This window comes from Callorhinchus milii, unplaced genomic scaffold (assembly GCF_018977255.1).
Source record: "Callorhinchus milii isolate IMCB2004 unplaced genomic scaffold, IMCB_Cmil_1.0 Scaffold1, whole genome shotgun sequence".
NCBI lineage: Eukaryota > Metazoa > Chordata > Chondrichthyes > Chimaeriformes > Callorhinchidae > Callorhinchus > Callorhinchus milii.
The window spans coordinates 85,914,212-85,930,166 of NW_024704742.1; the positions used below are offsets into that span (position 1 = coordinate 85,914,212).

At 45.0% G+C, this 15,955-nt stretch overlaps 1 protein-coding gene across 2 annotated transcripts in view; it reads left to right on the forward strand.

Annotated features, from left to right (window-relative positions):
• cemip2 (cell migration inducing hyaluronidase 2) overlaps nucleotides 1–15,955 on the forward strand; it is a 46,299-nt gene that overhangs the window by 10,838 nt on the left and 19,506 nt on the right. For both annotated transcript variants that reach the window (XM_007906585.2, XM_007906584.2), the window contains exons 2-9: nucleotides 3,606–3,957; nucleotides 6,998–7,138; nucleotides 7,758–8,316; nucleotides 9,481–9,650; nucleotides 10,806–10,994; nucleotides 11,781–11,950; nucleotides 12,999–13,208; nucleotides 15,274–15,479. In XM_007906585.2, the coding sequence (XP_007904776.1) occupies nucleotides 3,618–3,957; nucleotides 6,998–7,138; nucleotides 7,758–8,316; nucleotides 9,481–9,650; nucleotides 10,806–10,994; nucleotides 11,781–11,950; nucleotides 12,999–13,208; nucleotides 15,274–15,479 (1,985 nt within the window). In that variant the 5' untranslated portion in view covers nucleotides 3,606–3,617. The remainder of the gene's footprint in view (nucleotides 1–3,605; nucleotides 3,958–6,997; nucleotides 7,139–7,757; nucleotides 8,317–9,480; nucleotides 9,651–10,805; nucleotides 10,995–11,780; nucleotides 11,951–12,998; nucleotides 13,209–15,273; nucleotides 15,480–15,955) is intronic.

A 15,955-nucleotide genomic window follows, 5' to 3' on the forward strand; every position in this document is an offset into this window, starting at 1 on the left:
TGTCTCCACTGTTAGTATCAGAGCTGGTGGATTTTGCTTGCCGTATTTTAGACCCTAATTTCTTCAAAGTTTCAGCAAAGTTAATTCAAACAGCTTCAAAAGTTAAAAGGGAGCAAGACTTTTACTCCTTTATCTAGTTTTGGCTGACGCTGTAATCTGGCTGTTGTGTTAGTGCAATGTTCCAGAGGTGTTTTCCTGGTGGATTTTACTTGACGCATTTTAGACTCTTAATTCCTTTAAAGTTTCTGCCTTTTTCCAGGCCTGAGACCAGCAACGCTGACTCTCTAATGTTCCGATTCCAACATTTGTTTCCTGTGTGTCAGGATCTTGTGCAGTACTAGCAGCAAGCCCTGGAATCTGCACTGGAGCCAATGTGCCTTACAGAAGGTATGAAGGAACAGTATGACGAGAGTTATTAAATCGAGCCAGAGAGTATATTTGTTGATTTGTTTACTGCCGCGGTGCTTCGATGATTTGTGGGTGGCAGCAGAATCTGAACGAGTTTTATGCAGAATCTCTTATTATTCCAGAAAACCAAAAGCAGAAAAGGTTATAATTATCAAACTGCTGGATTCCATGGGTGGGAACACAGCAACTTCACAGCTGACAATAACTTCTGATTGTTCAAAGGAGGACCACCCGGGAGCCAGAAGTGAGCTGAGCTGAGCTGCTACCATATAAATGCCTTTTGATGTTTAGCTGGCAATTCTTCTGAAGTGGGGCTTCCTGCTACGAGTATTCTTGCAAATATTTGATCAGCTACGTACACTAGGTGCTTTCAAACCTCCTCTGTCTCTGTGTGGAACTCTGTGGTCGTACTTTGTGTGTGTGGAGGGGTGGGGGGATGGCGTGAGAGGAAGAGATATTTGATCTCTGTAGGTTGAGATTCTGAATAGCCCAGGATGCCTTGAAATGATAGAGAGCTATTTAAGTTTTGAAGCTGTTTGAATTAACTTTGCTGGAACCTTTGAAGAAATTAGGGTCTGAAATGCGATAATTGCTAGTGGGATTCTTTAATGGGAATTAACGCACTATAATGGGGTGTGTTATAATGGAATCGACTTCAAGATCCTCACACTCGTGTTGAAATCCATACTTGTAATTGTAACTCAGGAATCACTATTAACAACAACGACAATAACTTGCACTTAAATAGCACCCTCCATTCAGGGTAGAAGCTCAGAGGGCTTAACAGCTTAAGGTGGCGGAGCCTGACTCCGAGCTGGTGGGGGGAGGTTTTCAGGCAGGACTTGAAAAAAAGAGAGGGGGTAAGGTGGAGGGATTGAGGGAGAGTGTTCCAGAGTTTCGGGGCGTAGTGTCTGAAAGCGCGACCTCCGATGGTGGGGCGGAGGGTGCGAAGGACGAGCAGGAGGACGGTACCAGACGAACGGAAGGCAGTGGGTGGTGGATTGGGGAGTGAGGAGGTCAGAGAGGTAGGGATTTGAACACGAGTGTGAGGATCTTGAAGTCGATCTGTTCAGTGATGGGGAGCCAGTGGAGCCTGGCCAGAACTGGTGAGATGTGGGTATGGAGTTTGGTCTGGGTCAGTATACGGGTGGCAGAGTTCTGAATGAGCTGGATCCTTTGAACAGTGGAGCTGGGGAGACCGGTGAGGAGTGCATTGGAGTAATCCAGGCGGGAGCTGACACAAACGCATGCATGAGTGTTTTGGCTGCATTTGGGGTAAGGTACGGTTGGAGGTGGGCAATGTGGTGGAGGTGGAAGAAAGCGGTCCTGGTCAGGGACTGGATGGAGGGAGGACAGCTGGTGGTCGAACCAGTCGCCTAGATTTCGTACTGGTTCGGTGAGTCTGAGGGAGAGCCCAGGGAGGTTGAGGAGTTCAGATCCGCAGGAGTGAAGACATTGACGGGAGTCAAGGAGTATGGGTTCCATCTTGTCCACGTTTAGCTGCAGGAAGTTTGCACTCATCCAGGCCCTGATGTCTGCCAGACAAGCTGATAGAACATCGGTGGACCTGGAGTTGGTACTGGAGGAGGCTTAATAGGATAAATCCTATTAGGAATGGGTGTGTTTTAGAGCCTGTGGCTGTTTGCAGTTTTAAGTAACATTTGTTTGGGGAGGGTTTTCATTTATTCAGACAGCTGGAACCCTTGGTCTTCATGTGATATTGTGGGACCATAGACGCTGACTTGTCATGTGATGTCTTCTGTATACTTGAGCTCAACTTATAAATGACCTGCAGTTGTCGAGCGCTAAAGCTTTTTAAAAGCCACTCGGGCGGGAGCTTTCTTGTGTGTACATGAGCTACTATAGGTAGAATCATAGACCACTACAGCAGAGAAGGAGGCCATTCAGCTCATCACTGAATGTAACTTTCCATCATTGATGCTCCCCCCTCCCCACCCCCCGGTCACAAGCTCCGCTGAAAGGCTGTTGCAGTTGTTCCTAACATCTTGTGTGCAATATCTAGGTAATGCACAGCTTTGCGGACCCCAGTGCAGCTAATGTGCCACGACGGCATCCTCCGCCAAACATTTACAGTCTTTTTAGTGAAGGAGTCTGGTGAAAACATCTGCACTGACTTGTTTTGCACTAATGAATCATATTGTCACGCTGCCTCTTGAATTCCCTTTTGTGACTGAACAGCCTTGCTGATGGGAGATCACTTTTGCCAGAGGGGTATCTTCAGAACTCTGACTGTGGGCCTCGCCTGGACCATGCAGTGCTCTGTAAGCCATTGTTCTGATGTTACTGTAATAGTTGGAAAGCACCCGATGGGTGTGTAGCTGTAACTACCCAGTGGTAACTATTCAGTGAGTAGTCGAACACTCATGTATATCAGAGCCAGGACACAATGAAGATTTGCATCTAACTGCACCCCTCCCAATAGTTTGACCCATCGGCAAAGAGACTTGCTTATTTTTAAAGGAAACATCCCTTTTGTAAATCGCATTAGTGGGTGAGGTTGGTTGGAGGAGCGATACAAAGAGTGCATTGTTCCTGCTGCCTCTGGCATGGAGGAAGCCCTGTGGTGAAGAGGTCTGTACAATGACCCACAGTGGGGGTTATAAAATGAACCAGTGGTGTATAATCCAGCATTGGAAGCCTGTAAAGCTAGTAAATTCAGGATTAGAATTCCTAACTATTGTGCCATTTGCCACTGTATTAATGCCTTGAGAGGAAAAGGGGAGGGTGGGTTTTGATTCTTATTTGATTCTCATTACCTCTCTGATGTGTTTACTCCCCACTTCACTTTCTGGCACCTCCACTTGGCTGGCTCCAGCCTCCTGCTTGTTCCTCATCCCTTCCTTTCTAGTGTCGGTGGCCGTGCTTTCAGCCACTTTGGCCCGAAATTTGGAACTCTCTTCCTCAATCCCTCCGCCTTGCCCCCTCCTGCCCCATCTTCAGATCCCACCTGAAGATCTTCCTCTTTGACCACGCTTATGGTCACGTCCCCCTCCCCGGCTCCACCACTGTGAAGCATTCCGAGGAACTACCCTGAGTAAAGACTGCTATATAAATGCAAGTGGTTGTTGTTGTTTGCCATTATCTTTTTCATTTAAGTGCTCGTTCTCAATATAAATACTACACATGTAAATGCAAGCTGTTGGTTTTCTCATTCCTATTTTTGTATTCTTCTGCAGTTTACTGGTAATATGCAGCCAGTCAGGAATGCACCTGGTCGCCCCCCTGCTTTTATTCAGGCTTCGAACGGGACCCGGAGTCATTCATCCAGTTATGTCCCTGGGAAAGTTGTACCTGTCAGACCTGCGCCACCTCCCAGGATGACAATGGCATCTCACGCAGAGTGGTCCAATTCCAAACCGGATAATCCAGCCATCTTCGTGTTCAGAGGAAATCAGCAGCATTCTGAGTCTGAAGACACGAGGAGGAAGATACACAGGAATAGCTTCATATGTGTTGGTAGCTTTCTGACTGTACTCATCCTCATCATAATCTGCACATTGGCCACACATTCTGGGCACGAAAGAGATGGTGAGTATCTGATCGTGTGTGTCTCTATGTGGGTGTTCCGCTGGCCAAAGGAAAATCTGATGTGCTGTTGCCAAACATGTTACGTTCAAGCCAGTTCAGCTCCAAGGAGACCCCAATTACCTTCCCCCTCCTCCCCCTCCCTCCGCATCACCGGGGATAGTCAATATTGGAGATAGATATGATCAAATGTTGCCTGTGAGTATCTGCATCCCCCCCCCCCCCACCCCACCCCGCAACACATTCGCTCGAGGGTCACACACGTGTAATGGCCACACTGGTACCAGAGGATATCTGTCGAGCCTTACCCCAGTAAATGGGAAAATAATGAGAGACTTTGCATTTGACACAGCACCTTTCATGTCCAGAGGGTGTCTCAAAATGCTTCTCAGGACACACTGTGAAGTCACTATCTTTTGTAGGGGAAGATGGCAGACAATTTGTGCATAACAATGTCCCACAAACATCTATGAAGTGAGTGACCCAATTTTACTTTCGGGGATTTTTGGCCAGGACACCGGGCAAACTCCCGTCTCTTTTCATTTTGTGCTATAACATCCTCCTGAACAGGCAGACGGGAGCTGACTTAATATTTCATTCACAGGACCACACCTCACACCTCTGACAATGTACTGTGAGTTCAGAGTTCCAAAGAGGGGCTCAAACGCACGTCTTTTTGGCTCAAAGACAAGAATGCTATCAACTGAGCCAGGCCGCCAGTTAAGCAAGGAATCCTAAGTGCCAATAAGAGAGAAATGATCAAATTGTCAGAGAAACCCAATCCCTTGTTTGATCTGTAAAGCAGGCTGACCACAGTAGCCACAAAATTAGCAAGCACGTGTTCACGTGTTCCCTGAACTGACCCAGCTTCTTTATATGACATTCAGCAACAGATCTGCTCTGAGCTCTACGCAAGCCTTAATAAGACGTTTGTTAACAAGAAATAATCTGTGTCTCTTTCTCTCTCTTTGTGTGTTTGTGAGTGTCTTTGTGAGTTTGTGTGAGTGTGTCTGTGTCTCTATGTGTTTGTCTCTATGTGAGTGTTTCACTCTACTCTGTAGTTAGAATATTACAGCATAGAAGGAGTTCATTTGGCCCATCGTGCCTGTGCCGGCTGTTTGGAAGAGCTACCCAATCAGTCCCAATCCCCTGCTCTTTCCCCATACCCTTGCAAATTCTTCCTCTTCAAGTACCTATCTAATTCCCTTTTGAACTTGTTATTTAATCTGTTTCCATTGCCCTTTCAGGCAGTACATTCCAGACCGTAACAACTCTCTGTAAAAAAATGTCTTCTCATCTCCCCTCTGGTTTCATTGCCAATTATGTTAAATCTGTGTGCCCTGGTTACTGACCCACTGGCCAGTGGAAACAGTTTCTGCCTATCTACTATATCAAAACCCCTCATAATTGTGAACACCTCTATTAAATTTCCCCTTAACCGTCTCTGCTCTAAGGAGAACAATCCCAGCTTCTCTAGTAACTCCACATAACTAAAGTCGCTCATTCCTGGTAACAGTCTGTTGTGTCTGTTTGTGGGTGTCTCTGTTTGAGTGTATCTGTGTGTCTCTCTCTGTATGTGTCTGTTTGTGAATGTCTCTGTACATATATGTCTGTGTATGTCTTCTATATATGTGTGTGTGTTTCTGAGTGTCTGTGAATGTGTATGTGTCTCTATGTGTGTGTATGTTTCTTTGTGTCTATGAGTGTGTTTGTGTCTCTGTAAAAATGCATGTCTCTGTGAGTGTGTGTGTGTGTGTGTATGTTGTGTCTGTGAGTGTGTGTCTCTGTCTGTGAGTGTGTCTCTATGTATCTGTGCATGTGTGTATCTCTCTCTTTGTGAGTGTGTATGTGTGTGTGTGTGTCTCTCTGAGTGTATGTGTGTGTGTGTGTCTCTCTCTGGGTCTGTGTGTGTGTGTCTCTCTCTGGGTCTGTGTGTGTGTGTGTCTCTCTCTGGGTCTGTGTGTGTGTGTGTGTCTCTCTCTGGGTCTGTGTGTGTGTGAGTATGTGTCTCTCTCTAGGTCTGTGTGTGAGTGTGTGTGTATGTCTCTCTCTGGGTCTCTGTGTGTGTGTGTGTGTCTCTCTGAGTCTGTGTGTGTGTCTCTGTGTGTGTGTGTCTCTCTGGGTCTGTGAGTGTGCGGGTGCCCCTCTCTGGGTCTGTGTCCAGTGCTGAGCCTTGAGAGGCAGGAGGCGGTGAGCTCCTGTTGCTCCGCAGTCAGGATACTGCTCCTGAGTGTATGTTTTGGCGGATCTCCAGGCTCTTTGGGCTGTTGAAGAAGAAATTAATTTTTTTTTGACAACAATCCAACATGTGTTATTTCCTCATGTTTAGTTTTTATCAGTAAAGTGAAAAACCACAAGAACAACTTGCATTTATATAGCAACCTTCACATGGGGTAGAATCCCAGAGCGCTTATGTAGATTGGCAGTAAAACGTACCTCAATAGCACCAATCAACTTCCCCCAACCCAAGCACAAATTTCCCTGCAATTTTTGGCAAGTATTTCTACACTTTTCTATTGGCCCAGGTGATTGGTTACATTACAAAGTGCGGCAGTTTGAAAGTTGGTCAAGAGACCCGTTTCCCCCACTTATCTCGAGGGGGACTTCCTGACAGGCTGCAGCAACAGCCGGCATTATTTCCACTCTCTGCGCTGCGTCCTCCCAAACAACCACCCGCTCCTGCCGCTGCCCTAAGAGGACAGTTCACCGGGGATGGAGGAAGCGAGTGGAAGTTGGAAATGGTCTTGGGACGGATGAAATCATCCTCTACCCGCATGCTTCGTTGGACCATCCAGCTGTAGAATATTGGAAATTTTTGAGAGCAGTCCAAATTTTTATACTGTTCCTGAAGAAAAAATCTGGCTTCCAAATGTAGGACGGAATTGAAGAATTGTCTTAAACTTTCTAAGAGAAAGTTGCCTTACAGGCTAAGACCAGAGTTTTTTTTTGGCCTCTGCTTTTCTTGGAATATAGCAGGTGGTAGTTGGAATAATTTTCAATGGATAATACCTAACATATGCTTGATCTTCCTGTGATATTTCAGAAAACTGTCCTGATCAAAACTTTGCACTTAGAAACTGGAACCCGGGTCACAATGCACAGAGACGGGTCGTCATCAGGAAAGGGCAGCACTTCCGACTGGATTCATCGGCGACCGTTCATTGCATCACCATTCAGGATGGAGGTAGAGCTGGAAATAACATTATGCGCACGGCTCTTTTGATTAATCTTTCTTGTTCGTGATGTTGTCTCCATCAAAGATTCTTGGGTGAAATTTTCATTCAGCTTTGTAGTGCAGTGTTGGGTATCAGCCTGGCTTGTAGCTGGTAGCACTCTCACCTCTGAATTAGAAAGTTGTGGGTTCAAGCCCCAGACTGGGATTTGAGCCCATAATCTTAGCTTCAGTGTAGTGCTGAGGCAGTAATTTATTGTCAGAGCTGCTGTCCTTTGGATAAGGTGTTAATCCGAGGTCCAGTCTGTCTGTTCAGGTGATGTTAAAGATCCCATGGCACTATTCGAAAAGAGAATGGAGTTTGTCTCAGTGTCCTGGCAAACAATCCCCCAAATAAAATTGGTCATTCACTCCATTGCTGTTTATGAGACATTGTTGTGTAGATTGTGGCCGTCTACCAATACACAGTCACTGCACTTTACAATAAAAATATTTTAAAAATCTGGGCTGCTGCTCCTCCCCCTGAAACCGCTAATTTATCTAATTGCCAGATTTCAACTGTTTATTCAAGTCAATTGTTATTTGGTTTCCGAGCAAAACTGAAGGTTTGTTTTCTCTTTGGGCTTCTTAGGTTCATTAGTCTTTGCTGACAGTGTGGACGGCTCAAAAAATATTTCCTTAAAATCCCGTTACATTCTGCTGAAGGATGGGGGAGCGCTTCACATTGGAGCAGAGAAATGCCTGTATAAATCCCGAGCCACCATCACGCTGTACGGCAGATCTGACGAAGATGAGGAGGTGCCGGAGTTTGGGAAGAAATTCCTGGGGGTTGATGCGGGAGGCATCCTGGAAATGCACGGCACCAAGAAGTTATCCTGGACCCTGTTGACCAAGACTCTGCCTGCGTCTGGCTTAATATTCGGGTCCTCCTTATACACACCACCCAACCGTGGGTTAAATGTCTATGTGGTCGACCAGGACACGGGACAAGTGCTGGCGAAGGAGAATTTTGACACCTACGAAGAGGTTCGTGAGAGCAAGAGACTGGAGGCTTTCCTCAAATCCCAGGAAACGGGCCGAATAATTGCTATTGCTGTCAAAGACTCCGCTGCTAAAAATCTCCATCCACAAACAAAGAAGTTTATCCAGGAGCTTCTTGGAAGTAATTACGTCCAAGTTTTAAGTTACAGGTAAGGAGTAACTGGACACCGTTAACATTGCTGACAACATTAACCTGGTCAAATCGTTAGTTGTACTGCAGTTAGAGTATTGTGAATAGTTTTGAAACTTCACTTTAGGAAAGATGTCATGGACACTGAGAGGATGAGAGATTTATGAGGTTAATACCAGGGATGAGTGGTTTCGATCTATTAGCAATGACTAGAACAATGGTGGCCAACCTGTGGCCCCCAGGGACGTAATGAAGTGCCTCCCGAACATTTGCATGAGTCTTAGGTAAGTCTGTGTTCGATCGCCAGTGTGTTTTCTTGATTGATAAATCCCCAGACACCATAACGCTGTACGGCAGATCCGACGAAGATGAGGAGATGCTGGTGAGGAGATATTTAAGGCATAAGTTAAGAAATACTCAATGACGAAAATTAATTTTGTTGGCTAACTATTAAGGTCTGATTTCACTGGAACTGGGAAGGTTGAGCGGAAACCTATGGGGCTTTGGCAGTCGATGGTGAGAAATTATTTTAAAGGGTTGGTCAGTCAGTGATTCAAGGGCATGGTTAGTAAGGGAGCAAAGGTGGAGATAGGAAGATTTGTTTTACGCAATGAGAGTTTTGGTTTGTGGAATGTCCTACTAGGAGGGGTGGTTGAGAATAGAAAGATACAATCCATATTACTTTCGAGTGGGATCTAGCAAGATATCTTAAATGAAATAATTTGCAGGGGATTGGGGGAAAAGGCAGGTAAGTGGACTGAATGGATTCTTCTTTCAAAGAGCCAAGACAGACACGATGATCTGAATACAATAATAATAATGGCCTTCTTCTGTGCTGTAAAGCTATGGAATGCTTACTTTGCATTTCCAGCCTTGCGTGACAAATTGATAAACCTGGGAACTTAGCTACTTGTTGCTGGGGATGTACATCTGCATCAGTGTGGGTAGTTGGCTTGTGTATGTGTGTGAATTGTGGGTATGCAATGTTCTACTGTACATGGAAATTCACGCTCGAGAACAACAACGCCACCAAGTGGTTAGTTGGAGAGTCTTAACTATGAAACTGGACATACAGCTCACGAGCAGCCCCGGCTGATGTTCATCATGTTAAACATTAACAAGCACGGTCCTTCTGCGGAAAGGTCATTCCATTATTTACTTTTTGTCTTATTTTCTCGGACAGGCAAGCGTGGGCCCTGGTGAGTGTTATTCACGGTGGTAACCGGTCCTGTAATGAAGCAGTTCGAAACTACGAGAACCACGACACCGGGGGGAAGGCAGTCGCTCGCAAGGAGTTTTTCACTGTGGATGGAGTGAAGTTTGTCGTGTCTGCCTCCAGCGAATGGGAAAATGGTACTGAAAGAGATTTTTCTGATGTTAAACTGAGTTTCCATCTGCCTGTTCAGGTGGATGTTAAAAGATCCTATGACACGAAAAGAAAAGGGAGTTTCTCTTTCCCGGTGTCCTGGCCACCGACAATCCCCCAGATACAATGATACAGAGTCTGGGGTATTTGTGTAGAAATTTCCCTTCAGCAGAATAAATGGTTTTGGGATTCCAGGTTAAGATATAATTTTGCCATTTATTTATATTGTGCCTTGAGATGACCTGATGATCCACAAATCGGAGATTTTAGCTTCCTGCGATAAACAAAAGCTGCCTTCCAGGTCATCAGGTTGCGCACTGATTGTAACTTCCTGCTTTGCACATGCACAGAAAATAGAAAGTGGTGCCATAGTGTCCTGCTGACTCCCTTTTTAACGTGAATGCACATTTGGAGAGTCAAATCTCACAATAACATGGGCTGCGATTTTATGGATCCCAATGTTCCATTTTTGACTAAGATGACTACTTTATGGGCATGTTTTACTTCCCCACAAAGTGTCTGACATTTGCTAAAACTGCACCAGTTTTGCAGTGTGCATATTCTTCACGTGGGCATTACACAAGCAATGGTTGTCAAACCGTCAGCCTGGCTCAATTGGTAGCACTCTCCCCTCTGATTCAGAAGATTGTGGGTTCAAATCCCACATTGGATTCTTTAAGTTCAATCCAGGCTGACACTCCAATGCCCTGCTGGGAGGGTTGGGGCTGCAATAACTTTCTCTTTTTCTTATTTTTTCCCCTGCTCTTCCAATGGCACTGACTTGTGTTAGGTGCAGTTGTTTAATTTATGGGTTCGGATGTGCAGTGTATTTTTCTAAACACTTAAAAATTCTACACGTAGCAACAAACCCTTATTCAGAGGCCCAATTTATATAAAAGCTATTTTGCCCCAGCCCCCTGAATACTTACTGAAGACGGGTTTGACTGTCGTAACATTGTGCAGCTCAGTAGTTATAGAGCTATTTCAGATTTGTATCTCACCACTTTACAGTCTTTTTCGATTATCTTATCCAGTTTTCATTTAATTTAAACTCTTGGCATATGAGCAGTTTCTAAATGACTTTAGAAGGAAGAACAGTTACCAGTGTTGTTGTATGAGTAACGGTGTCTCTCCTGGACCAGGCTTGCCTATCTCGGATTTCCGGGTGGAGGTATCTGACGGCATTGTCCTGGACCTGCTGGATGAGGTGGAAGGCTGGAGAGAGGATGACAAAATCGTTATTGCCAGCACTGACTATTCCATGTACCAAGCCGAGGAATTCACTCTCCTCGCCTGTCCCGAGTGTAGCAGCCGTCAGGTCAAAGTCAAAGGTCGGTCAAAGTGATTTTGGACAATCCATCCATTACTGTAACTATTTGTCTGAAAGATTGGGGCATAAGTTTTCAGACAGTATCAATTTTAAGCTAAAAAAGCATGCTCCCGACACAGGAGGTGCAGAATAACAGACTGTTCAATATTACAACTTCATAATAGAATTATTTAGAAGCCTGGGCATTGAAGCTTTTTTTTCTCTTGTTTCTTGCCTACTCTCCCAAGGGCACTGACTTGTGTTGGGTGCAGTTGTACGGGAGCCTGGCTTGTGTGTCAGCCTGGCTCAGTTGGAGGCACTCTTGCCTCTGAATCAAAAGATTGTTGGTTTAAGCCCTATGTCAGGTTCTTGGAACTCATATAGTCCAGGCTGACTCTCCAGTGCAGTGTTGGGGGGTGCTGTGTTTTGGAGGTGGTTTGTGGAACATTGCTGTGTGCAAATTAGCTGCCAAACTCATCCACAACACAGTCACTGCACTTTACTGTATATCCCGTATCCTGACATAAGAAGTGCTACACCAACTGTAAGGATTCTTATTGTTATTATACCAGCGGCCTTTCCTCATGTGACCCTTGTAATCGAGTGTTGGGCGAGTTATCCAACTGTGATAAAGGGATGGAGCATAAAAAACAATGCCCCTTCCCCATCCACAACTGACATTCAGACGTGTACTGGAGCAAGTGGGGGTGGGGGGTGGGGGTCAGTAGTTTATTTGTGACCTGCTGTAGCTAAAATTACTGTCTGCGCTTGTTTAATATCAACGCTTCTTTATTGCCTCCCTGTGCAGAACAACCCAAATTTATTCACATTGGAGAGATTATGAATGGGGTGGATATGAGGGCGGAGGTAGGAATTTTAACCAGGAACATTGTCATCGAGGGGGAGATGGAGGGGTCATGCTACAGCAATAACCAGTGCCAGTTCTTTAAACAAGACACCTTCGGTGGACATCTAAAGGTACGTCTTGCTGACTCTCGAGCATAATTAGAATATAACCTGTGAAGTAAAATACCTTGAAGGTTTTACCAAGACTCCAAAATATTTTCTGTCTAAGGTTGTATAGGGTATCATGATACCATTACGATGTCTAATAAGTCTTAAAGAAAATGATGATATATACATTTTTAGATAATAGGATAGATATCATTACTTTTTGGTCACCCTGTATTTCCACTGTTTTTTAGTAGAAACTAGTAGAATGCATTACAAAATTCCCATAGGAAAGTTTGTCTACAGCCAACAACTCTCACTGAATTGCCACAAAACACACAGTCACTACAGTTTACGGTATGTCCGATGAAGTGATTTGAGACATCCTCCTGACGTGAAAGGAGCTATACCAAATGTGAGGATTACCATATAAAGGTTTACCACCTCCAGTTCATTTATTTAGGAAATTCAATAATAATCCTTACATTTAATATAGCACCTTTCACATCAGGAGGATTTCTCAAAGCACTTTACAGGGCTTACTGTAAAGTCTAGTGACTGTATTCTGCAGGTGGAACAGAAGTAGACCATTCAGCCCCACTGAGCCTAATGGAAGTCTTTTTAATCTATTCTCCGTGTCTCTTAGTATCTGTCTCTCATTGGAGATAAACAGAGAAACCGAATCCTATAGACTTGGGATAGAGAAGGGAATGAAATGAAAAATGCAGCATAAATTAGTAGATCCCTTCAGTATTAAATATAAAATACCCAGACTTGCTGGAGACCCCTCTTCTCTTGCCCCCTTCCCTACACTCCGAAGTGGTCTCAATGCCGTGCCCTGAATTCCAGGTTGTATATTTGTCTCTGGCTTTAGAACAAATCTCACCGTTAATCTCCTGAAATTTGTTTTTAACATACCTGTGTATTTAGATGGATCACTTACAAAACAGTTGCTACACTTTATAGTAAATCCGGCAAAGTGTTTTGAAACATCCTCCCAGTGTGAAAGCAGGTATATCAAATGCAAGTATAATTATTAGAGATGCGTGTAATTTATTTTGTTTGTTTGTTGAAGGTTTTGAGGAATTTCACGTCTGTCCACGTCTCCAACGTGGAGTTAACCCGCATGGGTCAGCAGGTGCTGGGCAGTTACCCCGTGCACTTTCACCGCTGTGGGGATGTGGATGAAGTGGGGGGTTACAGGTCACCCACGTACCTGAACAGCCTGGCCATCCACCACTGCTTCTCCAGATGTGTCGCGGTGCACACCACCAATGGCCTGTTGGTAAGTGTTCCCTGCCAGAGGTTGTGGAGAGTGGTTGAACTGTTTGGTAATATACAATACAAATTTATGCTTATACAGTGGCTTTCTCGTTGGGAGGTCGTCCCAAGGTGCTGGACAGTAGATGCTTTGCACCCGAGCTGTGGTGGGGTGGGGAAGATGGTCACGGATGGGGCAAGACCATGGAAGGATTTGAAGTTTAGGATAAGGATCTTGAACTTGATCCACTGGGAGATGGGGAGTCAGTGGAGCCTGGTGAGGATGGGGGTGATAATCTCGCAGAGTGTAATGCGGAAGAGGATAATCTGGATAATCTGGAGTTTTCTTTACATAGAATATACAAGCCATTCAGCCCAACTGGTCAGTGCTGGTGTTTATGCTTCACATGAGCCTCCTCCTGCTCTCCCTCAACTAAACCTTCAAGCATAACCTTCTATTCCTTTCTCCCTCATGTACCTATCCAGCTTCCCCTTAAATACATCTATGCTATTCGCCTCAAAATACCCAGACTTGCTGGAGCTCTCTGTTCTCTTGCCCCCTCCCCCACACTCCGACAGTGTTCTCAATGCTGTGCCCTGTATGTATTTGTCTCTGGCTTTCGAACAAATCTCACTGTTAATCTCCTGAAGTTCCAGATTCCCACCACTCTCTGAGTAAAGAAGTTTCTTCTGACTTTCCTATTTGATTTATTGGGAAGGAACATATTTGTCGAATCCAGACCCTTTTTAAACACAGCAATAAACTTCTCAGTTCCACTAAGCGGATTGTAGATGTACGAAAAGTGGAGTCTACTTTAATTCTACAAGGTTTGAGCGTTCCAGGTTTTCTCGAGCAGATTAATGGATTAACTTTCATAATTGCGAGGCTCCGGGAAATCTGTTTGATGCCAAGAATTACTTTCAAGGTCACTATCTAAATTTAAACCTAAAGCAGAAAGAAAACCAAACTGTCAACCTCTCACTTGGTTGTCATATGATTTGCGACTAGGGCCCTCTGCCTCCTCGTTCTTGACGATCTCTCCCTGTGCTTGGCTTCTCCTCTGGCACTCGCACAGTCACATGCGGCGTTCCTCAGGGCTGTATCCTCGGTCCTCTCCTCTTTACTATCTATCTGCTCGGCGATGTCATCCGCAGACAGGGGGTTAACTTCCGCTTGTGTACAGTTGACATCAAACTCTATCTCTGCCTTCACTCTCAATCCCAGGACTACAACAACAACAATTTGCACTTGTATAGAGTCCTCCACGCAGGGTGGCATCTCAGAGCGCTCAGACTACTGCTGTTCTGACCAATTGCCTGTTAAATATCAAGTTCTGGATGAGAGCTAACCTTCTTTAGTTGAATGTTGACAAGACGGAGGCTTTCCTGCTTAGCTTGTGTCAAAGCCAGGCATTGATAGCATCGTCCTGCATGGCTGCATATTCCACCTCGTGATGCCAGTGCACAACCTTGGTGTTTTGTTAGACTCCCGACTGTGCTTTAAACCCCACATCCGTTCTCTGACCCACCTCTGTAACATTGCCCGCCTCCTCCACTAACTCCCCTCAGGCCTCCAAGGCTCATCCATGCATTTATTATGTCCAAGCTTGACTACACCCACTGTCTGCTCATCCTTTCCGCAGCCTATCACTCCCATCCTCACTTGGCTCCATTGGCTCCCCATCTCCCTGCAGATTGAGTTCAAGATCCTAATTCACATCTTCAAATCCCTCCATGGTCTTGCCCATCCCCACCACTGGGCTTTCTTCAACCATCTGTAGTTGTAACCTCCCCACTCTCATCAGTGCTCAGGTGCCCATCGAAGGCTATGAAGTGCTTTGAGACGTCCTCCTGACATGAAAGGCATTAGGCAAATGCAAATTGTATCATATTTAAAATAACAATTGTACCGTAGAAGTCTGACACGGGAGGAGATTGTTCAACTCATTATGTTAGTCCCTGAGCCTATCAGCCCATGCTTGGGGATAGGGAGGGGAAATGTGTGTGTATATGTGTGGGGGTGGGGTGTTGGGAAATGACAAAACTGCGGTTGCCACATGAAAACTAGTCTTTATATGTGTTTTGCACAGATAAAGGACACGATTGGTTATGACACAATGGGCCACTGCTTTTTCCTGGAGGATGGTATTGAGGAAAGGAATATTCTTTACCACAACCTGGGCCTGCTCACCAAACCCGGCACCATCCTGCCAACTGACAGGGATCAATTCTTCTGCACCGAGATTCTCGATAAAGTCTACGGAAAGTACATTCCCGTTCCAGCCGCTGACTGCAAGTAAATGTTATACAAATTTCATATATCTATATATCCCACTGGTATCATGTCTCCTTTACTGCATGCTGAAAAGACCTTTTATACCGAGAAACTATACCTATGATCTGCTATGTTACCCACATTGATGTGGAAAGAGCCTAAATGGCCTAGATTTTTATGATGCCCACAGAACGTGTGTTCCACTGTCACGTTTGAGAAGTGATTGACATATCTCTGTGGCAAAGTAGCTTGAAGACTTTGTGGTCAGTTTACTCGATCAGCTATTTTGTGATCTCTCAGAGCGTGTACTGTGATGTGCTGTAATGTGAAGCAGGATACAGTGGTATGGTAGGAGAAACCTGGTTGTGAATTTTATAAACTGCAGGCTCCGATGGCCAGTATGTTTTTTGAAGGTTATCTGAGCGCTGATTTAAGAAAATATTGAATCACGCTTTTGGATTTCACACTTTTTTGCTGAAGAGTTGCCGAGAAGCTAC